This window comes from Corvus hawaiiensis, chromosome 6 (genome assembly GCF_020740725.1).
Source record: "Corvus hawaiiensis isolate bCorHaw1 chromosome 6, bCorHaw1.pri.cur, whole genome shotgun sequence".
Taxonomy (NCBI): domain Eukaryota; kingdom Metazoa; phylum Chordata; class Aves; order Passeriformes; family Corvidae; genus Corvus; species Corvus hawaiiensis.
In genome coordinates, this window is record NC_063218.1 from 18,099,163 (window position 1) to 18,125,109 (window position 25,947).

General features: G+C 40.0%; 1 protein-coding gene across 1 annotated transcript in view; it reads left to right on the forward strand.

Moving 5' to 3' along the window:
- Positions 1-9,304: 9,304 nt before the first annotated feature.
- Positions 9,305-25,947, forward strand: part of KCNK10 (potassium two pore domain channel subfamily K member 10) — a 70,151-nt gene continuing 53,508 nt past the window's right edge. Inside the window, exon 1 of the mRNA XM_048307963.1 lies at positions 9,305-9,755. Coding sequence (XP_048163920.1) covers positions 9,704-9,755 — 52 coding nt within the window. The 5' untranslated portion in view covers positions 9,305-9,703. The remainder of the gene's footprint in view (positions 9,756-25,947) is intronic.

The following is a 25,947-nucleotide window of genomic DNA, read 5'->3' on the forward strand; positions in this document are numbered from 1 at the left end:
AATGACATCATCCCTAAAGCCAAAACTGAAATATTACTCATTTTGGAAAACTTCATGACAAACAGCTACAGTCTTAGAGAATATTCATGCACAAAGAACCTAGTCCCTGTATCTCAAAATCTGTTGGTTTGTGTTCATTGCATAAACAAAGAAAACTTGTTTAAATATACATCCCAAGCCAGTGAAGCAGAACCAGGTTCTATGTGCCATGAATATGCCACAACTCTGAAGGAGAAAAAATATGTTTAAAAGACAAATACTAAATATCATTTCATTTGTTTCAGAGCTTGTCACAGCTTAAGTGATTACTGCTTTCAGTGCTTCTGAGAATTTCCTAGAAGAAATGGGCAAACAATAGGTTCCCAGCATTTCTGCAGTTTACCTTGAGTGAATGTCTTTACCCAGTTATGAGAGAAGCAAAAAGCATTATGATGTTTAAAAACACTGAGCATAATGCAAAAAAAAGATTGCTTTCTAATTAGATAAAGTTGAAATAGGTCTTCAGTGAACATACCTGTATTTAATTCAGTTTTGACCACTGCTTCTCAAGACAGTGGATTGAAGATCAAAAAGACAAAGAGCATTATGGGAGTCAGAAAAGGGATGCTGATGTATGACGTTAAATTGATGTATAAATTTCTGTGATTACACAAAATGAAAAATTGAAGAGCCTTTATGATTTACTTTTTTTGGACTGTTAAAAAATCAAGAATGAGATATTTATTATAATTAAAAGATGATGCTATACTGCCAGAAAGTAATATGAAATTGCCAGCATGTTTAATTTATAGAGGTTTGTGGTAATTGAGGGAGAGGGTGGTTTTATGCAAAGATTTGGTATTGAATAAGTGGCTGGAATAACAAGTATACTATTTTCAAGCAAAATGATAATTACAGTTATGTGTATGCTTGTTTCTTATACTATTTCTTTAACAACAATATTTTTCAGTATACCAGTCTGGGTTCTTAGATCATAAAATTACCCATTTTTTTCTGATTAAGTGGTTGGGTTTTGAAAAATCTCTTTTTCTCTTTGCACTCTATTCAGAATTCTCATGAAATTAGATGAGGTGCTAGACCATTCTATGTAGCAATTAACTCATCTCTAGATGGCTATAATAATATTTATTCTAAAGGATTTTCATTATTCACTTTAGCTAGTGGACTGTTTTCAGATACTCAGCTGGAAGATGCTAAAGAAAATAGAATTAGCTGCATTATTTTTCTCATTGAAATATCATGTATAGGCACTGGCAAAGGCAAATCATTGATCTATCTAGCAAGGACCTGTAATAGCAAACTTCCATGCCTCTTTATATATTTAGCAGCATCTAATGTTAGTTGAGTCCAATTTATGCAAACAGTTTTATAACCACGGCTGCTCTGAGTTCCAACTCGGCATTCAGAAAACTTGTGCCATAAATAAACACCTGTGCTCTACTTCTGAACTCATTGGCAATGGAGTCCACCATTACAACTTTGTGCAGATAGAGAATTATGATGGTGGCAGAGCCTTCATTCATTTCATCATCTTTCTTTACTCAAAATGCTGGCCAATAGAGTTCTCTGCTAAATTCTTCCCTTCTTTAATTCCACTAGCATGGTTACAGTACTGATGGATTAGGTGATGTGTGCTTAAGAGATCTGCAAGATATTTAGGTGCCTACCTACCTAACTCTGAGTCAATTGTCATTGACTCAGAGTTGCTTGCCTAAGTACCTTTGGGAACTTGTGAAACTATTTCTTTGAGACAATGAAAAAAGAAGAAGGAAAAAAATATCCAGAGTGCTTTCAGACTCCTTATCTGAGTTGTACATGCCTTTTGTAATACAAGCAATTTAGGTCCAACTGTTCAATAATGTTAAGTCTCTGGGATCTAGATATTGCCTACATCACATTATTTTATATAGTAAGAAGGCAGATTAGAGTTACTAAGTGGGATCTTTATAGACAAATACAATGTAAAGATGTAAAAATACATAGTGGTTTATATTGTTCCTTTTAAACAGAAGATCACAAGGCTTTTCTATGCATTACATACAGAAGTAACTGCAGCTGTTTTAGAGCTGTAGGGATGCATTCCTGAATTACTCCATAAGAGTCTTAAAGGAAGTGTTCATTCAAAATGTAAATGTATAAAGGAGGCTGCCTGCAGACAACCTGCAACTGTTAGCTTAGGAAGCTAATGTACGTTACATTTTTCCATTCTTCAACATGAAGATATGTTATCTTCAAAGATATATTATAGTTTCCAAATCACATAAACTCTTTTCTGCCTTTATATTACCAGAATACAAATGGTCCAGAACCTTATTATAATTATATCCAGTGACATATTTCTTTTGATGGGTAGCTGAATGAAATGCATGTCACCTGTTGGTCTGTAGGCTATAGCAGATCTGCTAGCTGTGAGAAGTCACTGCCTATGGGTTGATTCACAGTGAGCTTCTCACTTTGCTGAGAATATGCCATGTGTGAATAACACTGCATTCTCTTGCCATGTTGCATCTAAACTGTTGTAATTCCACTACATCATCTCCCACAAAATACTATGAAACAGTTAATGAAATGGAGAATGGTAGTTGTTTTAGAAGGTGACGTTATGCATTAGGATGAATCTAATCTTTTCAGTGCTCTATTTTTACCAAATCCACTATATTCCCCTCATGGATTTGTATTGGGGGTTTTTTGTTTGGTTGGTTGGTTTTGGGGTTTTTTTGTGACTCTAGATGCATGTGTATGTACAATTTGTGTAGAAACTCAAACTGGGATGCACCTACTGTTAGGCTACACATCTTCAGAAATGTAGCAATAGCTTTTTCCTTGTGAGTATATTAAGACATTCAGTCATGATCTGTTTTCATGATTGTTATACTGCCTGACACACTGTTCCTACTATTAATATTAATGATTTCTTACACTCAGAACACAGCCCTCACTCTTCCTACAACAGAACAATAATTTCTTGATTTTGATTTTGCTTGAAATATCATCCTGTTTCAAAGTAATTTTCCCTTGAGAGTTCCTGCACTGAAGGTGGCAATGGTGTGCAGATACAGGGACACAGGCAATTCCCAGTGTTAACCTTCCAAAAAATGGCTAAACTAGTGATTGCAGAAGTTCTACATCTGGCTGAAAAAATGCATGTCCTGGACTACAAGGTTGAGGGAAAACATGGGACAGTGCTGGGAATGAAACTCAATAGAAAGCCTCATCTCATTCCTTATTCCACAGCTCCAATCTCAGTTCCATTGCTTTCACATTTTGGGAACTGCTTCTTACTACTCGAGCTGTGTGAGAAGTATGTTACTGAATTTAGAAAGTAGTAAAGCTCTTCTGAGTACTGTAAAAGTGATGATGATTAATACAAGAGTTGTATTCAGCCCTTCAAATGCTCAGTATAGCTTCATCCTTCCCTTGCTGTTCAGAGTAGAAAAGAAATAGGTACGACTGAAAGCTATAGGAGGACTGGTCACAGTGAATGGTGTTTGTGCAGACTGTTCCTCCCTACTTTAACTGTTCTATAGCTGCATTAATCCCCACATTTAATAGGCTGCTGATATGATATATTGCATTGCAAAACACTGAAAAGAACAGCTGCTGTTAGTGGAATACTTGATTCTAAGAAATGTGGAAGTTTTCAGTCAAAATGGGTGGTAAGACAATGCTTCTGAGACCAGCATTAATGTCTTTGATGTGTACGGCCCCTGACCCTGCCCCACTGGCTGATAAGGCTGCTGTCATGTCTGTGGGAGGAAAGGTCAGAGCCCAGCCAAAGCATTCTTCCCTGTAGCTATATTAGTTCTACTGGTCCTGCTGAGTAACAAGAAAATATGCAGGCCAGGCATCAACACGGAAAATAATCGGAACTCTTGCCCAAGATCTCTGTGTCTTAAAAGTGCAAAACTTTGTAGGTTTATTTCTTATATCTGGAGGCTTTAAACAAAGGAACATTAGAGCAACAAGCATTTACATAAAACTATGGCGGTGGGGGGGGGGGGGGGGGCGTTGCCCTGTTTTCCTTTCCTTTCTACTCAAGCAGTGCAATTTTATACTATTCCTTAAATGACCCTTGCATGTGCAGGTGTGCTTTAATATATTTCTTCCACTTATTTATCCCTTCCACTCATTTGTCCCTCATTCTGTCTTCAAGCTAGGGAGTCTGTCCCACCCATTTATCCTTACCCTTCTCATGTCAAAGCCATCTATTTTTCAACCTTTCATTTGTATTTCAAGTATTGGGGTTTTCCTGTTCCCTTCTGACCTCATCACTAACATGGTTCTCCATACTTCTGTCACTATGCTCCTGATATTGATCGCCCTTCATCCGCTGCCTCTCATTTTCCCTTTCTGGATATTTTGTGTGCTACTCTTCCTCCGTGCCTGCTGCTACGTTCCTTCACAAAGTCTGCATTGCCACTGCACTGGCACTGCATTGCCTTGGCAGGCCGGACTCTCACACGGGCCATGGACGCTCATGCCCAGCGGGGCTCGCAGCCCCGTTCCCCTCCCCAGCCAGCGCCGGGCGCTCCCAGCCCTGGTCCCTGGCTCCGGTGGGTAACAGACGGCCAGAGGGTGTTCCTGTCCAGGGTCCTGAAAGCTGTTAGCAGGCTGGGCTGGCTCCTGCCTCCACCCTTCCTTTCGTGGCTCTGCTACTGGTGTGAATGGCAAAGAAACATAGGTATCACCGAAAGCTAACTCCCAAATTTCCTGTTTAATATGGAGGAAAGTTATCAACTGGCTAAGGTAGAGTTTCATGTACCTATCAAGTAAGAAATCTTAGAAAAATGACATGAGGGAAGAGAATAGTACTGCTATAAAATGACTTTGGTGGCTCATTTTCATTAATCAGGCTTACTATTTTTGTCAGATATCAGCCTTTGATCTTATGAGGATTCTTCAGGGACATCATGGAAAAACTGAGAGCCAGATTGTAATTCTCTCATGAGTATGATTCAGGAGTAATTGAACTGAAGTCAAATTAAACTAATGTGAAACAGATGTAAGTGGGTTCAGACAGACTCAGTACTCTGCAGCTTTAGTTAATATTTTCTTACATGGCAAAAAAAAAAAATCTACAATATACTAATACACTAATGATGTGCATGTACTTTTTCAGATAGAACAAAAAAGTGAGGGAACTATTACATTATTGTCCCTGCTGGCCATACAAAGAGACTGATATAAAAGGTGTCTGAAAACTGGAGTCTGGGTAATGAGGAATGGGTACCAGAAAAGAGCCAAGGATGGTGAAGGTGATTACAAACTATGAACCAGGTACCCCCTCTCCTCTTCTGGCACTTAGATGATTGATGTGTTAGGATGTGAGAGGAAGGATCATAGTGTATTCCGCTTAGTGTCACTGGCCAAAGGAACTGCAGACAGGCTGTGGTGCCATCCCAGAAAAGGTTATTACTGATGTGTAGTTGCCTCAGACAAATTCACTGTTTTCACTGAAACCATTTCTGCCAATCAGTAAATTTTCTGTTCTGTGGATTAATCCATGAAATAATGAAAACATGGCACTGCATGCTATAACTTAAAAAGTGATAAGAAACTCCATGCATAGAAGACAATAAAAATAACAGGTTGCTTTTCCTTGCACAATCCTGATTCTTAGTTAACTCTGATTGCTAATGACACTAAATCTCCTGAAAACTGTTTGAACAAGAAGTTTTCAGATTATCCTAAAGAGAAGGCCTTAAATGTTCTCCTAGACAGAAAGCTTCCTAGAGAATAAAGAAACTATAAAAGGATTCTGTGCTGTCACCTAATAGTGAATTAATTAATACTATGCAGAATTAATACTGCTTAATTAATACTACTGCAGAATGGGTCAACAGAATATAAAGAACATGATGCAATTCACTTGGGTTGGTCTCTTGGTTTCAGTGTAAATAACAGCACTCCTGTGGCAATTTAAGTAGGTATAAGAAGTATTTATTAATCTGTTTTTCTATAGCTTTCTTTGAATTACATCAAATTCACTTCCAAATCACTCATGCCATATTACTAATGAACAGTAAAAGGGAACTTAGTATTTTATTCTTTTCTCAATGAGACGGCTTGTAATAGAAGTCCTCTTTTCTATTGTGTTGTGACTGTCACAGGCCCTGTCCTGTAAGGCACTGATTGTCAACTAACTTCAGCTCTGAGGACATTGAGTCTGAACAATAAACCCTAAATGAGAAGGAAGAATTTAGGAGGACCAGTCAAATCTTGAAAATTCTCATCCAGGTACTAAAATAGAATGATTATGCTACATTTAGGTTGTTTTTTTTTTCTTGGTGATCTTTCATTTAAACATTAAACATTACTGAATCCACTTAGGTTATAAAAGTTGATAGAGTAACAGCTTGAAACACTATAGCTTCAAGGCACCAGTTCTCCCTGTCATAAGAATATGACATCACTGAGGGGTGAAAGGCCTTTTATTTGCATCAGATAATAGTTGCGTTTCTATGCAGCAGCTGTGCTGTCACTAAAAGATGCCAAATCTATCTCTGGAGTCACCCCATTGATTTTAAATGAGTTACTTTGGGAATAAATTGGCCCACTCGATAAAACTACAGGTTTGAGGCATTGAAATAATTGAGCAAGTTTTCCATGATCATAAAATGATAAAAAAAGATTTCAGAACAATTACATGATGTCATGCATTTATGTACCTGATAGACCACAATTGATTTGCCACAAGGTTTTTCAGTCATATAGCTAGAGCAAGTATGTAGAGCTTACAGACACTTTTTGGGAATATGGGAACATTAAGGGGATACAAGACACATGAACATGGCATTGTGTCATTTTTATCTATTTAGTGTTACAGCAAGTCAAACAAATATGAGACATCTCCATAATGTCATTTTCATGAAAATTCCTCTTCTTTAGACAGTAACAATCAGGATGTGTTTTGTAATGAACTACCTGAAGAATTCACCTCCAGACTATAGACTTCTTGCATGTTTTAGCAGGAATTTAATGCTGTTGGCTTATCAGTGGACTGTTTCAGTTTGATTATCTTACGTGAATTCTCAATGGACAGGTGTCTGTGGCAGAATACACACTTTATCAGTTAACTGCTGATAGTTGTGGCAGAGGGACAGGGTGACACAATTGAGTAATATTTGTCTATATGTTAGGTTTTCCCTGGTAATGTACAAGGAAGATGGCATTAAGCTGGAAACTTTTGAATGCTAAGGAAAAGTTATTTACACGCATATATATAAAATACTTGTGTGTGTATAAATACATGAATAGTTCTTTATTGATACATATTTGATAACTGATCTTGTTGGGGGTTCAGAAAGCTTCTTTGAAGCCTTTAGGTTACTGTAACCATGATTCAAGTGATTACACTGGACTATTAGCAAAGCCTACCCTCACTTTTGTTCCCATTCAGTTTGCATAAGTAATGTCAACAGAAATCCCAAAGCGTGTTCAGAATGCATCATGGTTTGCTTGCAAAGGAAATACCTTGTTCTCCTGATGTCATCATTGCAATCATCTCAAATTCAAGTCTGACTGAGCAGGCTCATTATTATTCTCACCATGTCCTCCCTTAGAGCAGCTTCTCCCGCCTCCTTCTGTACAGCACAAAACAAGAGCTACAGGGGTGCTTGGATTAGGGGAAGGAGAGACTCCCAGCACCTCCCCTGAGAAAACTTGCTACATTACTTCTATCTGGCTTCTTCAAACTACATGCTGCTTTAGAGGACCTTGCACACCAGCACTAAATGGAAGTGTGGATTCCCCAGTACTGATTTCCTCTTCCTGTTTAGGGTTGAACAAAGATGGGGAAAAAGCATTGCTTTAATTTCAGAATGTGGATGTGAATAGAGTGTGCCAACCTCCACAGTAAGAGTTTCCTGAGGAGAGCCACACATTTTGGACTGCTTTGTTTTTGTTTTTCCTTCACCAGGGCAGATTTCTCCTTTTGGTCTTACAAGGTTAGCAACAGACAGGAAAGAGAGATAGAAAAAGGGCAGTTGGGAAAAAACTACAGGGCAAAAAGCAGGGCACAAATTATCACAGGCACTGGGTTTAGATCACAACCACGTTTCCTGAAAATTCAGGTCTAGGGACCTCTGGACTGATTCTGGTATGGGTCTCTGACCATGACTTATGAGAATTTGTGGATGTCTCCACTAAACCATCCCCCGTGGATGATCCCCTTCACACAAAGAGTTGATTTCCAATGTGGAAGAGAATAGGCAGGACAGGGTTAAACTCACAGAGTTTTCCTTCAGGCCCCCAGAGGGGCTGGGGTTTTGTTTTGCTGGCTAAGGGAGGGGAGCTGGGGCATGTATTGTAACTGGAACTGGAGACCTTTCTGGTGTTACTAGCCTGTTTACGGTTTGAGGGAAAGCATGGAGAACGAGGAAGAGGAGGGAGAATGCAGATTTTGAAAGAAGCAATTGCCTGGTAATTGCACAAGTGTCCTCTGTTTACCCGAAGGCTCCTGAAAGCTTAGGGGGGCTTCGAGGGGCCTCCAGCCTCCTGCCCCCTCCCCGCAGCTTGGCCACATCTTACAGTCCCGCTGTGCCAGGCATTGCCTTGACTCGAAGTGTCTGTCCCTGTCCACAGTGCGGATCGGGGACAGAAAGGGGAGAAAGGGTCCCCTGGCTTTCGGGGTACCCGGTCCTGGTCCCCAGAGCCTGCGGGGGCTCAGACGATCCCCTGCCCTTCCCCTCCCCCTGCGCTGCAGAGCCTCTGGATGCTGCCGTACTCCTGCCATGTGCTGCTGCCGCCGCTGCTGCTCCTGCTGCTCGTAGCTTAGTCGAGCGTGTCTCCGGCTTCAAACTCCGCCAAACAAGCCTGCATCCCCCTCTCGGGAAGGATACCTAGTGAGTACCAGCCCCAGCCTGCCCCCTCCCTGGGCGCCCCGCCACTGCCGCTTACAAAGGGACTCCCAGGCTCTCCCCACCCCCTTTTTATGCCAGTGCAGAGAGGGGCTCCGTGAATTCCCTCTAAAGCTATAGGGTGGCTCCCTCCTCCTCCTTCTCCCTGCTTCGGCTCTCCTGGGCGAGCCCGGCTGCTGCTGCATTGAGCCGGGGGGTCCCCAGCCTCGCCCCGCCTCGCCCCAGCCATGCTGCTGCGGCTCACGCCCCATGGCTGAGTTTTGCTACCTCTCTAGTGCCCGGGGCTGAACTGAGGTGGGCTCATTTTTGGGGGGTGGCTGAGGCTAGGGAGCGTGTGCACGTATGGGAGGTGCCTCTGGGGGCGTGGGGGGCTGGACGACTCCCCGATCCGTGCAAGCCTGCGGTGTCGCCAGCCCGGGTCCCCCTCGGGTGGGCGCAGCAGAGGGGCCGCGCTGCAGCGGGGACCCCGCCACTCTGACATCTGCAGGTGGACGGGGCGAGACAGCTGTAGGATCCTCCCCAGGAGCCAGCAGCAGCCTGGACCCGCTGTCTATCTCAATCTGCTCCGTTCCCGCTCCTCCAGATTCTCTCCAGTCCTCAGTCGATCCCTTATACCCCTCTCTGTGCTGGGGTGCCTACAAACCCCTCCACTCCACTCCCCTGCCCGCCCCTCCCCACCTTCTTCGATTTATTTGTGTATTTCTTTCCTTGGCAACCACCAGATCCCCTCTGTCAAACAGCGCAGGCTCCCTATAATTTGAAATTAATTTATTTGACTGCAGCATCGAGACAGGAAGGCTGCAAATTTATTTAATTCTTTTTACTCCCTTTGCAAAAAGGAAGCGATGAAATTTCCAATTGAGACTCCAAGAAAACAGGTGAACTGGGATCCTCAAGGTTGGTGATTCTCTATTACTCTCATTGCTATCGTAATTACAATTATTATAATTCCTTCTGTTGATTGACTCGTAGGAGACTATGCGACTCCAAATGGGAGGAGGCGTTGGATGTTTGTCTGCTTTCCATGTGCACTGCTCAGTCTTTCTTGCTCAATCCTATAGGAATGCATTAGAAAATGCTACTAGATATGGGGTTGGGTGGCTGCATGGCTAAAACCTCTTCTAGGTCTAAGTTTTACAGTTTTATATTTGATATCTCTCTTGCCTCCCCCCCCTCCCTTTTTCTTGAGTATTTTCATGGCAAACTTGGCTGGGATGGCAGTGATCTCTGGCTCAGAGCATTGTTTGTTTTATCAGTGGCTCCTTTGTTGTTTCTAGTGATCATTGTCTCTGCTAAATGGGTGGTACAGGAGTGGACACAGATGTGACTGCTTGTTCAGGGCTCCTGGAAGGCACATGTTTGTTGGCAGGAGCAGAATGCCGCTGCAATATAACCTTTAGTGTGGACAGACCTTTATTGTGGATGGCATAAAATGACACAATAAATAAGGGAGCCCAAAGGGACCTTTACACTCTTTATTCTGTCCTGTTAACAACCGATCAGCCCAAGTGGATAGTTTGATGAACTATATAGGTATGTTTGGGTCAATCTTAGGGAATGTGTTTGTGTGGTGGTGGAAGGAAATTTACGCCAGTGCAGTGGTTTTCAAAAAGATGATCCAAGTAGTATTTAAAAATAAACCATAGTCAAATACTCTGCCTGACATGGGGAGGAGGTTCATCTGCATCCTACAGAAGTGACTGAAAAAACCCCATTGGTAATTTGTATACTGGTGTGTCATATTTCTGTGCATTGCTACAGGAGCAGAACAACTTGAAGCCATTGCTCAGGTTTGCAGCAGAACTGCTGGCAGCCAGTTGCTGTGCAGCAGTGCTTGCAGAAAGTATGAAGTGATAGCATGGGCTTTGATTATTCCTCTTTATTCCACAGGTTTGGTTTTAGTGGTCAATTTGCCTGTCATCATCCATGCCCTCACATTTACAAAATGAAAGATTAGAAACAATTTCTCATGGTATAGAAGGAATACAGCAGAACAATTTGCTGTATACACAATTCAGCTTTAGTGTAAGCCTTAGTACATTTTTAATTAGGTGAAGGCTGAAATCGACACATCAGCCTCCTCCACCCTCATCTTCCCAATGAACACATGGATAGTAGTGCTAACAGAAATTTGGTTATTTAAATAACAGTATCTTCCTTAGATTAGGGTCAAAATTCTTTGTGGTGAAAACTTGCTCTACCCAGCTGCTTTTCTAAATGTGTGTTCGCTGCAGCTTAATTTAAATCTATTTTATGAATTGCAAAATGTCTTTTAATGCAAAAAGCTCTTTCCTTCTTTCCTCTGACAAGGCATACAGAGGATGTACGGATGACATTCTGTGTGCAGCTCCTTTGCTTGGCAGTCAGCTTTAAAGCATATGGATCCAACAGGTGGTTGGCCAAAATTTATTGATGTGACAAAACCGTAGACTACTGTAGCAGTTAAAAGACCTCAAACCCAGCAGGTTTCCTCTCCACCAAGCTGAATGCTTGCCAAAAACTTCAGAATCCTACCAGTTATTTCCCCTCAGTGTATTTGTTAGGCAGGCAGAGATGATACTGGTGTGTAGCCAAGGAGGAAGCAAAAAATTTTATTTTATAATTTTCCAAGAGACTGAGAAAATAGATAAAATTTGGTGGAAAAAAAAAAGAAGGCAATTTGGCAAGGAAAAGCTGTCTAAGCCCCAATCCTTTAACCAATAGAGAAACAGTGCAGTGACATTGTACTCACATAGTCCCACTGAAGAATTTTGTGTGTGTAGAAGGCAGATCAGAGTTCTATTATTTTTGAAACAAAAATATATTTATGTAGATATAAATGTTAGCAATGATCTATGTGAAATAACTAAAAGCTCTAAAATGAATTTGATGTACAATCATATTTCTTCTCTGAACGTACGTGTGAAGAATTATGTCATGTTTTGCATCCTATGTGGTATCTCTGGAGTTAAGAGCTGAAGTAGCTTTTCTCAGATAAAAAGATCAACATGTAGAAAGTTGGTGGTGGAGGGATGCAAAGAGTCCCAAGTATTAGAAACACAGCTTATGTCCAGTTAGTATTCACACTCTAATACCAGACTCATTTCAAAGTGTATTTTGTGGTTATGCCTGTTCTGGTTGTCAGCCAGAGAACATGCAGTTTCCCTAGTTTTGTCTGGTAGGAATTCTGATAACTTGTGCTAACAGTAGTTGGAATAGATCAACTGATGCTCCTGGCAAGCAAGCTAACAGCCCAAGGACATAAGTGAGAGCTATGGTGTCTCAAAGACTGCTTGGACCTGATTATTCCAGGCAATATTTTCTAGAAATTATACCCATTTCTAAAGGCTGGGACCCTTTTTGTGGAGATATGGCTGGCTTTTAATTGATAATGTTGCTGGTTTGATCCCAGGTCAGAATGATAGTCATTGAAATAAATTAATGCTCAACTCCATAATGCTGACTAAACTATAAATATTTATGTAGATAAATAGATTAGAGGCTGCTGGCACAGAACTGGTTTTCTCAGGTCACATCAGCAAAGATCAATATACCATAGAAAGACTTTGTGGAGAGAAGAGGTTTAAAAGAGTGGAACTGACATGAAGGATGGTCTGACAGACAGCTAATGGGGGACTGATTTCTTAGCCATTAAACTGGTTCAAGCAGGGCTTGGAGACTGAGCTGTGATTTTAGCATGTTGTGTGTAATCTTCATGTGTCTTGGGCATAAAGTATATCTCTGTGTTACATGTAAATGCTGAGTGTGTTTTCTAGATAAACCAAATATTTCATAAATCTGGAAGTGTATAGGCTCCAGATTCCTATGGTGAAATTCCCATACTATCCCAGGCAATCAAACTATATTAACCCCTTAACAGATTAAACTCGATCACAAAAGTCATTGGGTCTTGGCCCTAACAATCCAATGTGAAATATGCCCTAGAATTTGATATATATTGATTAAAATCCATACAATTTATATACAGTGAATGAATAGGGTAAGAAATGACTGAAAAAACCCCAAGCAAGAATCTTTCAGGGAGCACTGGACACGTTGAGTAGGGGTACAGGATGTCTTAGTACCCGGCCTTATATTTTAAAAAACAAGATTGCTATTTTGTGTTACTGGTGGAATCAGTATGTGTATACTCCATCAGAAAATATTTGATCTGCTGCCTATCTCTGATTGTCACTTCTCACATTTGGTGCAATTCAAGTAAAGCAGTAATAACTGAAATTAGTGAATGACCAGATTTCTAGTTTCATACCTCATACAACCTCTCATCTATACTTTCCAGAATATAAGATTGGATTTTTAGCAGCATATGAAGACATTAATTCTCATAATTGTTGTTCATATCTTTCCTTTCTTGCAGCCCTCCTGCTGTTTGTTACACCCACCTGTTGTCTGTGCTTGAATTAGCTCATAATGTCTTTGCACATATATTTTTATATAGTACGTAAAACAGAGTGTGTCCCTTATCCTGTCTGAGACATCTGGATGTTACGGCAATATCAACTTTTTTCCTCAAAATTATCTACTTAAAATTTATATTTCTTTGTAGAAAAAAAAAAGATGAGACAGTTTCAAATATGCTTAGAAATTATCCCCAAGTGTGACTGTCTTTTAGGGTAAGGGTGAGATGTCTGTTCAAGGGAATGATGTATGTCTTAGTGATGCTCTTAGCAGGGAGCAAATGGAATTCAATCTTGTTTGTTCCTTTGTGCCTGCAGTTTCTGCTGTCATTGCAGTGATATGGATTGTCAGAGCCTTTTGGATATCCAGGTCAATGTTTACCTCAACACTGTTGTTTTGGAACTGAAGTTTTCATTCAAGTTCCTGCATCCTTTCACAAATGCATTGTTTGGAGTTTGAAACTCTAAAATTGTGTATTTTTTACCATCCCTACATTTAATGTAGGAGTTAATGTTTTGTGGGGAATTCAAACTGTGGTTGAGAGTTTGGAGTTCCTCTTCAAATTTTGCTACTGACTTACTGTTTAACCTTCAGGAAGCCACTTACCCTTTCTTGTCCTCCCTTTTTCCTAGACTGCAAAACAGGCATATTAATACTTCCCTAATGCACAAGGGTGTTGTGAAGTATAATTAACTTGTTTAGAGCAATCAAAAATCTGCTATTGAAAGAAGAGCATATGCATTGCAATTAAATGCTAAAACAATTAGGAGGGAGCAAAACAGCCTATCATCATGCACAGATCACATCAATTAAGAAATAAGGTTGTCTCTGCACTTTACAACTAGAGGAAGCTAGTATCACTTACGCTTTCATTGAACATTCAGTTGAGTTTTGCATTAGAAGTATCTAAACACCTTTGATATTCCCCAGCTTCTGCTTCAGAGAGGCTCAAGTCTTCCCTAGGTCCTTTGTCACTTGCCTTGGATTTTCTCACTTCACCTGAGACACCTCAAGCAGCATTGGACACCTGTGTGTGGGACAATGAGCTGAGTCTCAAATGCCTTCATGCAGGTATCAGGATTGGACCATCCCTTGATGACTGAAAAATCTTCAACATCAGCACTCAGTACAAATTAAACTGACGTTGCTGGTGAAGTGTTACAAATGGCTGCAGTACCTGCTTTTTCTCTTCTTTTGTTCAAAGAGATCAATGCAGACGGTGAACTTGGTTAGAAAGGCATAGATGAGTAGAATAAAGGTGTTAACTTCTGTCCTCTTGTTTTCAAGAATATTTATGAAAAGGAGAAGAATGGAACTGTGAGTTAGACAATGTGTTTCTGCACTAGTAAGTCATTTGTTATTAGCTCAATAGAGGAAGACTGTTCTGGGATACTGTAAGATGTGAAAAAGTAGCTCTGATCCCTGCAAATGACCCATGGTCATAGACTACTGACCCTGTGCTAATTGTGTCACAAAGTTATTGGCTACTTACCCACCCATCTCGGACTCTGCTGTGCCTAGTACTCATGGGTTGTAGGACACTGCAGAGAGTTTATTTAAAAGAGATATTTGAAGGAGGATATAAATTTTACAAACAGGAGGACACTCCTGGAAGTGCATGGTGTAGGCACAATAGTGCCAAATACAATAAGGTGGAAAATTTGAAGAGTTTGGAAAACAAATAGAAGAGAATAAAAAAAATCAGAACTTTACTAAAGGCTTTGTGGAGCCTGCAGGGAAGACAGATGGGTACTGTGGGCACCAGTATAGGAACAGATAGAAAGATAAAATTGAATTAGGCAGAGAGAAAGAAAGACAGCAGAGAGCTATTAGTTTTGTCATTGTTGTCTTTAGGATGCCCTGGTAATGGTAAAACTAAGGATTCAGAAAAGTGAAATTAGTAGTAGGAAAGTGGCAGAGCAAAAGACTTGACAGCAGCTTTCTTAGAGTAGTGGAGAAAGACTGAACTCTAGTCAAGGTAAGAAAGACGGAGGGTAGGGTATCATTAAGATGTCATCTGTACTGTGAGGAAAAGGGAATGAAAAAATCAGAGGCAATAGGAAGCTGTGAGACTAAGATAGGAAGAGCAATAGAATTGTCAGCAGTGAGAGAGGTTAGGACAGGATTATGATTTCTGTGAAAAATACCAATGCTCTTTTTTTTGCCAAGTGTGTACGAGAGTAATCTGTTAATGGCTTTTGGACAGAAAAGTCTCTTGGGCAGCTCTTGGAAAAGCTGATGCTACCTGAGGTGATGAAGTTTGCTCTTGGGATAAAGATATATGATACCAGTCATAATTGGGCGGGTTTTGGTTCAGCTTTTGGCATTTATGTGGATTTATGTAGCTAGTGTGTGGACTATATCAGCTTCAGGCAGAAGAGTGCATATAGATAGCAATACAGTTTAATTCTTATCCTCTTGATTTAATCCAGAGCTAGGACTTTTACCACTCACTTCAGTGTCAGCAACATGCAATTCTTCATTTTAAAAGTACTGTGTTGCTGCTGCAGGCTTTATTGTATTAAGAGCAAGAGAGTACCTGAAATCACTGGGAAAACAGAGGCCCTAGATTTTGTGCTCTAAACAGGGTGAGCACCTAGAGTGAAATGGGAAGGGAAAAATGAGGAGGTCGATAAAAGGAAGGGGCAAGCAACTAGTATTCAACAGGTAGAATATTACAGAACTCAGTGTGATGCAAGTGCCTAACCTTTATTTTATGGTAATCTCAGTGTAATAGTATAGGCCAAAGCAGAAAATATGAATGCTGAACAGTTGTCTATTTTTTTATATAGAAGTTCTATGTAAAAGAAGTGACATTCAGCAAAAGGCTAAATAATACCTTTTAAAATACCTTTTTCATAGGAATATCTCTGGTCTTTGTTTTCTGTAAGGAATTAAAAACATCCTGGGGCCTGGCCTTTCTCAAACAGAGGCTGCCTATATCCCAGTTCCTGAGACATTGGTTATACTTCGGTTGTTTGTCTATAATGTAATGGGGAACGTGCTCTAAGATGAACCTCTTGACTTTCATAAATGATGTGCCATGCAGTTCTCACTGGTTACCCCAATGAGATAGAACAACAGGTGAGAACAGCATGTATTCTATAGCCTTGTACTTCAGGGTAGTAATTCATAGACCACTATTATTCTCCAAACATACTTTCTTGTCTGCTTTTCTCACAATCAAATATCAACTCAGATTATTCAAACAAAATTATACTTTAAAATTGAGCTATGAATCTCTTACCATGTTAATGTGTCACAGAATTTAGGGTCTGTTTCCTTGGTTTGGGAATCCTGAAATCAAGAATTCAGGTTTCATCTTTTTCTTTAATTCCTAATACAATTCTTAGGCTATTACAAATCTTACTATTGGCAAAATGTCTCAGGTACATGTGTATTATGTGTTATCCAGTTGTCCTAAAGTATGAGCATAGGAGAACATTGGTGCAATTTTGAGGTTAGGGTAGAAATTTCAATGTGGGTGTATCATGGTGTTGGAAGTTAAAATGAAAGCTAGTAGGGTGATAGAATCTGTTATTAAAATTGTATAAGGGAATAAAAAGGTGGAAGTGAATACACAAGCCTGGCTTAATTTTATTTTTATGTTTTTAAATGGAAAGGGAACATCCTGCTGGAAGCTGGAGTTGTGACAAGAGGCGTGAGATATATATGAAGGGGCTTGAAACTTGAAACTCTGGAGTCCTGAATAGGAGTAGTAATCAGTTGCAAAGCCTGGGTGTGGTTCAGTTTTTTCTTTTAAATCCAGACATACTTAGGTCTAGCATTTTCTGTGAGTTTGCTATTTCAAATTTAAGAAAGCATGTGAAAAGAAATAAAGACCTAACAAAGAGAGACAAGATAAGTTGCTTCAGGAAATATGGATTACAAAAGAGTGGGTCAGATCTGCTGACAGAAGTGCAGAAAATGCAGAATGAACAGAGTGTACCTGTGGTAAAGCTGAAAATGCTGTGAAAAGAAAATAAATGTGTGGACATAAAGATGAGTTTGGCTGCCTTCGCCTAGAATTCACTGTTTTCAAGCACATGATGTTCTTTCTGCCTTTTAGAAGTAAGCATGTATCATAGTTAATATTTTAAAAATCCCTGAAATATCTTTGTGTTCTCTATTTGTTCCTCAGGCATGTATCAAGATCTTCCTCTGCGAGCAAAACTAAATCACGTTATAAATAATCTCATGGACATATTACAAAATATTTTTATCTCATGAATTAAGTATCTGTCCTAGATGATGATCTGTTTATTTGACTAGTCTTTCATTGGAGAAAGATGCTTAATGTTTCTTCCATTTGTTCCTCTATTCTGTCCCCAAATGGATGCATTTAATAGATCTTTAAATTGCTTCAGTCCTTTTCCTGGTAATCTGTGCATTATGCATGACTGTGTGACACTTACTTTGCTGAAGACAATAGACTGTTTTGCTAGCAGGGAATAACAAAAGACAACACCCTAAAAAATCTTAGAAAGCAGTACGAGTTATTATGGTATCACTGTCCTACAGGATCATCAGAGTGCTTTAAGCATCAGGCTTTGGGTACCTAGGTTTGTTAGAGCCATATGTTCATATCTCAGCAGGACTGACTCATCTTTTCTTCCCTAGGAAGAAAAAACAACATGCCACTGACTTTACTGGATGAGGATTTTGGATTTTGGCACCTTAAACTTGTGCCACTGAGTTTTTGAAGATTCAGTGATATGTTGTTGAAGGGTGTTTGGATTATTTCTTACTTGATACTCTAATATAATAATATTAGCATGATTTGAAACCAGAAAATACATCCTGACAGCTTGTCCAGGGCTTTTAACCTCTCAAATTTCAGCTTTTCATCTTAGAGAAACAAAAGACAGTCACTAGCTACTGTGTGTGAAAAACCTAATTGATGAAAGAATTATGAAGGAAATGGTACTGCAGAAGCTCCCAGCTGAAATGCAGGAAGCAGCTCTCACATCTCAAAGGTGTTCTTCTAGGTTAACCCAGATCTATCACTGATTACTTAAATGTTAACACTGCTAAGTTTGGATTACACAAGAAAGCACTGGGCAGAGAGGCCTTGAGTAGCGGCAGTCATGACAACTCCAGAAGCAACTCCAGAGTCACCTCTTCATGATGCTACAGCCTAATTTGTCTTCACAGGTAACAGAGTCTGTTTATTGGGTTACAATGATATATGACATGTAGCTTTTGTGACCTGAATTTCTCATTGCTACCAGACATTTTTTGTTGATTCAGTTTTCTAAAATTAGGCATCTGCTGACATTTAAGGGGCTTTAAGGTAGCTGAGATATTTGTATAGGCCTGGTATATGTAATAGTGGACCTAAGGGAGACTTCTACCCTTCTGGAGCAACAGCTTAAGGCCAATTAGGATATCCTATAACCTCTCACTTGGTAGTGTATGATACGGATGGGCAACTGAATTACACCATTTGAGTGTGACTTAGTTGGAGAATAAAACAGCTAAATATAAGTAGGTATCTGAAATTCTAAGGTATACTAAGTTTCTAAGGACCTGCTTTGGTTAAGGAAGATATACCCAAGTATGGTTTATGGAGCCAGGAGAATTGTCAGTAAACATCTGGTTTAGGGTCAGCAGAATCATTCTCTAGGCTGCACTGAACAATTTGACCACCTGTACTGACAGATTAATGGGTTGTATTCCAAGTTGCAGTAAAGGAAAGAAATGAGACAAGGGTTGTTTCTCCTGAATTACACACTGAAAGTGTAAAAGAAAAATATTTATATTAGAAAGAATTTAGAGTAAGAGAATATAAAAATGCCTATGCTGTATAAATGCATTTCAAACAGCAACTTTCTTATCCTTGTGAAAGATCTTTTCTGCACAGATTAATTTTTTTTCTACCTATCCTATATGTATTCTTCATCCTGTTCCAGAATAGGTTTTTAAAGTATTGGAAAGCTTTCACTCGCTTTAACTAAGACTATTAATGTGTATAAGAACTTAAGACCATGAAATAGATTGGATCTTCAGGTTATGCAAATAGTCCAGCTTCAGTGAACTAAAAACAGCCCAAGCAATGTGCTTCTTATGATTTCTGACCATTACCACATGGAAAGATCCACTTTTATTGCTGTTGCACAGAAAATTTGAGAAATTATCGCTTAATTGAAATGGTAGATCGTTAATGAGATTTGCTTGAATTCAAAGTATTTTTCTATAGATCCTAATCAGTAGTCAGACTGGGGGAGACACCATAGCCTGATGTCCAGTCTTTATTAAGGTCAGTGGGGCTGCTAAAGTCCCCTTCTCATGACTGAGGTGATCAAGAAATTCCGTCACTCCAGCGTAAGGCTGTACCTCTGTCAGACAGCCAGCATCAATCACATTTCAAATGTAAGTTAGATAGCTTCCTTCTAGGAGGGCCGGCATGAATCTTTGCTTTGTTGTCTCTTCCACATTGTTTTACTGCTAGGTTTCTTTCAATAAGAATGTCCTTCCCTTTGTACACAGGCCTTCTTATACTAAATTCCAAGACTTAGGTTTCCTTGACTATTTGGTCTGGCCGTGAGACCACTGGCTGAATTTCTTTTCTGAATCTGTGGGATAGGATATTTGGAAGATCCCAGCAAAACCCCTGAACCTACATCATCCTGTGGGTAATTTGAAGGGGAACACACTGAAAACTTGTGGTGGGAGATTCAGACTCTTCCTAAATGTTGCTGGAAACCTGGGACACTTCCTGTTGCGGAAAACTAGACAACTTGTTTCATCCAGAGCACATGATGCAATGAAAAATTTTGGTTTAGTCTGTAAAAAGAAGATTATGGATAAATAGCAGCATCACTGTTCAACCTGTCTGGTGTTCACCGAAGGGTGAAATCCACAGAGAACCAGAGAGCAGCTGTTTATTCCTTGGTGCTTGTACCATACTGACAAAAAAATCTGTTTTTCTGTATGTCACCTAATGAGAAAAAACAATGATATGGTCATTTCTTCTGACAGCAACTCTTTTTCATAAAGTCATCTCTACACCTCAAGATCTTGAGCCAAAAGCACTTGCTTCCTATTTGGCAGAGCAGAGACCTGCATGAACTAGAACTCTCAATTTTAGCAGGAACAAGAATTACCAATCTATTGCTAGGGAAACAAGTTTTAGCATGATCTATTGGTTTTAGTCTTATTTCAGGAAGAGAAAGGTGAGAATTTTTCATGGGTTTCTCTGTATTCAGTTTCTCTATAAATAGCCTCATAAAGCTGATGATAGCACTGCTGCCAATGAGTGTGTTGGAACAAACACAGTCACCAATCTTGAAGCAGGAGGGTTCCATATTTGGGACTTGCCCCTGTCAATCACTTCTAATCTCCCCTCAGTATGCTTCCTGCTCCTCACTGTAATGCTCTTCTGCTCTATTTTTTATTCTCCCAATATCTGAAGTTCATTGATGAGCCCTGTCACACATGAACATGGGCTCAGGTATCGGAGGCAATGGGAAGGGTAGTGCCGAGAAGAGGAACTGAACAGGGAGTTATGGGTGTGCTACCTCCCACGCTGCCAGCACGGTTGGAGAGAAGTGAGGGACAAGAGCAGATGGATGGATTTGGAGGAGGGCAGGGTGGAAGAGAGGTCAGGAGAGAGAGAAGGCAAAGCAAGGGGAACAAAATTCAAACTGCCCTCCAGCAGTGAGTGTACAATCTCACTCCAGCACAAGACAAACCTCTATCAAGTGTTCGCCTGGACTTGGCAGCTCTGTAAGTAGCGCTACAAATGGTGTCAGCAGCCGTGCATCTTCGTGCTAATGCCAGTGCTAGCTAGGAACCCCCCTGAGTACTGCTGTCCTGAAGCCAAACTAGAAAAAAACTCTGATGCTTTCAGCTATTCCTGGAGTTCATGTCCTGCCTTAGCACATCCATTCTATTGACCAGTGAGCTGTCACGTATGCATTAGAATAGCGCAGTGCCTGGGAGAGGGAGGAGGGAGGGGAAAGTATCCCAGCATCCCATGATTGTGACTTTTGCAGAGAATTTTTTTAATGTCAGTGGGTAAGTCCTGGCAGATACCTGCTCAAGCCAGCCTCGGGCTTCCTGTTGTTTCCCTGACATTTGCATAGCCTCAGTAGCAGGATCTCTAAGGCTGTGTTTGCAGGAAAGTAACTCTTGGGCAGTCCATTTTAAGTTCACGGGCACGCTCAGACTGCAGTTCTGACTGAGGAAAGCCTGGGTCAGAATATGGAAGTTCTTGTAAATAATCATCCAGAGCAGCTTACATGTGATTATCATATTTTTCCTTTATAACCAACAAAAGAAAGGAATCTTATTTATGGCTGTCTATTAATCTTGTAACAGATAGACCAGCATTCTGTAATGTACAGTGGAAAAGAGCATGTCCCCTAAAAGAACTTGAAAATTTGCTAATACATTGATGACAAATCGTTGTACCTTCTTGATATGCGTGTGACAAAGAGCTTGTTTAATCAATTTTTGAAATTACTTTTGAATTTAATTAATTTGCTAAGTTCTCTATGGTGGTGTTTCCATGAGAGAAAGTGTGAACACGTACAGTATTGTTTCTCTGCAGTGTCACAGGGGTTTATCTATTATTTGTGAAACGCTATGAGATTTGGCACAACTGATACAAAAAGGAATGGTGAGGTGTGATTGCCTATCTTACACTGATGGGGAGGAAAAGGATTTCAAGAGCATTTGCTTGCTGGGGCTTGAGACTAGAATGTCAAGATGAATTTTCTTTTTTTCTTTAATATACCTTTAACATTTCATTATTTTTTTACAGATCCTAGGTGTTGAATACAACAACATTAGGCATTTTTCTCTGTTACCCTTCACTGGTAGCTTTTCTTCTTGGATTCACAGGGGTATGCAGGACATGGATAACACTGACAATTTCTGGCAGATGATTTTATGACCTGTTCTTAGATACTTCCAATAAAGGACATTTCAATATATTGATGGCTGTTCCCATGCTTAGTTCTCCTTGTAGGTAGACTTTTCCCTAATATATATTCCCCTACTTCCTTGGTACAGCTTAATCGGTTATTTCTTGCGCTGTTCTTAAGAGATCTAGGAAAGAATTCATCACCCTCTTTAGTTACTCAGTGTCTTATTTTCATTTATGAGATTAAACTTTACCTTTTTACATATAATCTAAACAGCATTTTAATTTATATTAAGAAAATACTTTGGAAAGCTGCAATGGAAATCGATGTGGGACGTTGAAAAGATGACTGCGTTGACTATTAATAAGGACACATACAAAAACTAATTTAGGAACAAACTTATTGATGTAGTGAGATTTTCTGGGGTTTTTATGGTTAAGGGTGCTTAGATTTAGCCCTTCAGACTTTTTATTTTCCTAGGCTTCCATTGTCAGTTTCCCCTTTCCCTGCTTTGAAAGCTCCTGTGAGATGCTTGAACTGCCATTCTTCTGTGTTTTAAAACATTTACAATCAGAAATGGTGCTGTCTTTCAGAAATAAGTATGAAAATGGTATTCAGACCCTCCTGTCTCACTACACTTTCTTGACTAAAATTAAATTAGCTGAGACATATATTTTTCTATCTCTTTAGGGACACTAGGTTCAGAATTGCTAAATTGTAGAATAGCAGAGAGTTTTACAAAAGCCTCACAAAGCAGAGGGACATGGCATAGCTCAGGGGAATGATAATTGCATAGACTTTTTAATCTTTTACATACTTGTTAAACTGATTACAACTAGATTAAGAAATAATCCAACCTGTCAGGTTTACCCAGCACCCAATTTCAAGTCATTTAGCAAATACAAGAAGATTGGGATTTTCTTATACTTTTTTAGAATTGTCAGAGACATCACATTGAATTGCTACTTCATTGGCTACATATGCATGCACTTCCTGCCAGCATGAAATATTTAATCAATTTGACATTTAGCTTTATGTGAAAATGTATGCTGCTGGCATCCATTTTTCTTAAATGTGTGTAGAAAGTGAATGAAATAAAATGCTTATGTTTGAGAAGGGAAAATTAGAATGAAAGGTGATAAGAAGTGAAAAAATCAAATCCACTCAAGAAGACAAATTAATGTTTGTGTTCCAAATTGACCCAGTTCAAGTAGAGAGTGACAAAAAAATGCATTATTGTTGGAAGGATGTTTGCTGCCCTGGTAGCTAACTCCTGTTCACCATTGTAGTTTAAATCCTGATTTATACATTGATATACTTAGCGCATGGACTGATGACTTTTTCACCAAATCCATATGCAAGTGACTGGTGAGACTCAGAGGAAAAACAGTGCTGAACAATACACTCTGAGTTGTGTCCTCATCTTTATTGCAAAATCTTTATTGCATCTGTGCAAACTGTCTGTGGTGGATTCGCCTTGGCTGGCTACCCGATGCCCACCCAGCCTCTCTTACTCCTCCCTCCTCAAGAGGAGAGGGGGAGGAAATAAGATTGGAAATGTTTGTGGGTTGAGATAAAGCCAGGGAGATCAGTTAGAGATTGCCATCACAGGCAAACAAGACTTGACTTGGGGAAATTTTATTTGATTTATAGCTAATTAAAATAGATTTGGGTGGCAAGAAATGAAGATGAAGGTTAAAATACTTTCCCCTGCTTTACTTTTTCCTAGCCCAGCTTAGTTGCTTCATTCCTGACTCTTCTTTTTCCTCCCCACCTCACCTGGTGCAGGGGGGATGAGGAATGGGTGTTTTTGGTGGGTCTAGCTCCTCTAGACTGCACCTTTCTCCTTATACTTTTTCCTTGCTCTTGCATGAGTCCATACCATGGGCTGTGGTCCTTTAGCATAAACCTCCTCCAGCATGGTGTCTCCACAGGTAGCAGTACTTCAGGAAATATCAGCCTGCCCTGGACTAGGATCCTCCACATGCTGCAGTGTGAATATCTGCTCTGGTGTGATCCTCTCAGTGAAGAGAAATTTTCCAAGGAAATACCAACTCCATTATGATCTCTTCCAAAACTCACAGGCTGCAGGAGAGTATCTCCTACAGCTCCTGGAGCACCTCTTTCTCCTTCACTGACTTTGGTTTTTAGGATTGTTTCTCACACTTTTTCATCATTCTTCAAAGTCTGCACAATATTTTCCCTTTCTAAAGTATGCTTTCACAGAAGTGCTGCCAGTTTCACTGATGGGCTCAGCTGTGTCCTGTGGTGGGTCCACTGGAATCAGCAGTGTGTCCAGAAAGGGGCAGCCCCAGGCCTTCCACAGAGACCACCAGTGTAGCCACCCTGCTCCTATCACCTTGCCACCTAAACGAAATACACTGTCATGTAGACCAGATAGCCAAGTACTTGTTTTCTGTCAGGCACTTGCTGCACAGGTAAATGGGAGCAGCAATACTCTGGTAGTATGGGCAGTAGAAACTGGAGAAGATTCCCATAAGATTTGTTCTTTGGAAAAAACTGTTTCAGGTAGGAGTGACATTGTCCTTCAGTCCAAGGTAAAATTCATTCTAATTACTTACTGCATAACTAAGTTCTTGTCTGACACTAAAGAAGCTCTTTGGGAAGAGAGAAGAGGCTTAGGTTCTCCTTAATTCTGATGATTGACAGTGCCACCAGTATCACCACTATATGAAGACTCTCATTATTGGGAAGCTCTTTCTAAAAAGACACCTTAACTCAGACCATACTGATTTTTTAATTTCTACCATGTTCCAATTTAAGATTTTTTTTTTTTGCCTAAAATGTAGTTTTCTAATGAAAAAGAATGAAAGACATTATAAAACAGTGCCTTTTTGTTTTCTCATAACAACTGTGTTCCAGATTAATTAAATAGCTGGGGTATTCCAAGAGCTATTAATTAGTATTTTTCAATTATAACTGATGCAGCAGAATTATGTAGATTTTTGTGGAAGCTTACTGAGAATCATTATTTTGAGTACTAGATGGGAATATATGACAAATGGTACAGAAATTGCAGAATCCTTCTGGTACAACATACTTCCCAAAGCTGCTGCCAGGGATGGCAATGGTCAGATATAATTCCCTCTGATACATATTGTTGACATTTCTCTCCCCACCGAGAGAACTCAGTATTATGAACTTTTATTTCACTAACATTACCCTATAATAGGAAGCAAACATGCCTTTATTCCTTAAGCAGTTTTGTAACCTAACATACTCCTCCCTTCTCGCCACCCCACTCAGGGAAAGGGGCAACTAGGAGAAATCAGTGCTACTTTTGTTCTAACAGCACATCCAATCTATTTTGTTTAATGTGTATTGCCCTTTCTGCCTTTACCTGTCTCTCATACTAGATGGAATGCCTTGCTGCTGATGACTGCATTTGCAGCAGACAGCTGAGATGTTGCTGAAGTCAGCAGCCCTAATGCTGCATTAGAGAATCCTCTTCAGGGAAAACAGAGTTAGATTTAACCCAGGGGGTGCTGCTGCAGTGAAAAGCTCTATGCTCTGAGGCACTCTGTGTTTTCCTAACAAACAGTATGTCAAGCTTTGCTTTCATGAACAGTAAATGCAATAGTAATGCTTCTCACTTCAGTGGCAATTCACAGCAAAGCGCCGTACAAACAGTAGGGTGAAATTCCCCTTGTGTGGCAGGCTTGGGATGACTTTCACTGCTCAGTTTGTGTGCCTTGGGGATAGGCAGAAGGACCAGGGCCAAACTGGTGTAAAACATGTCAACACTGATAGCAGTTTTCTTGATCCATGACTGTATGAATCCTGTGGTCCCCAGACAGCAA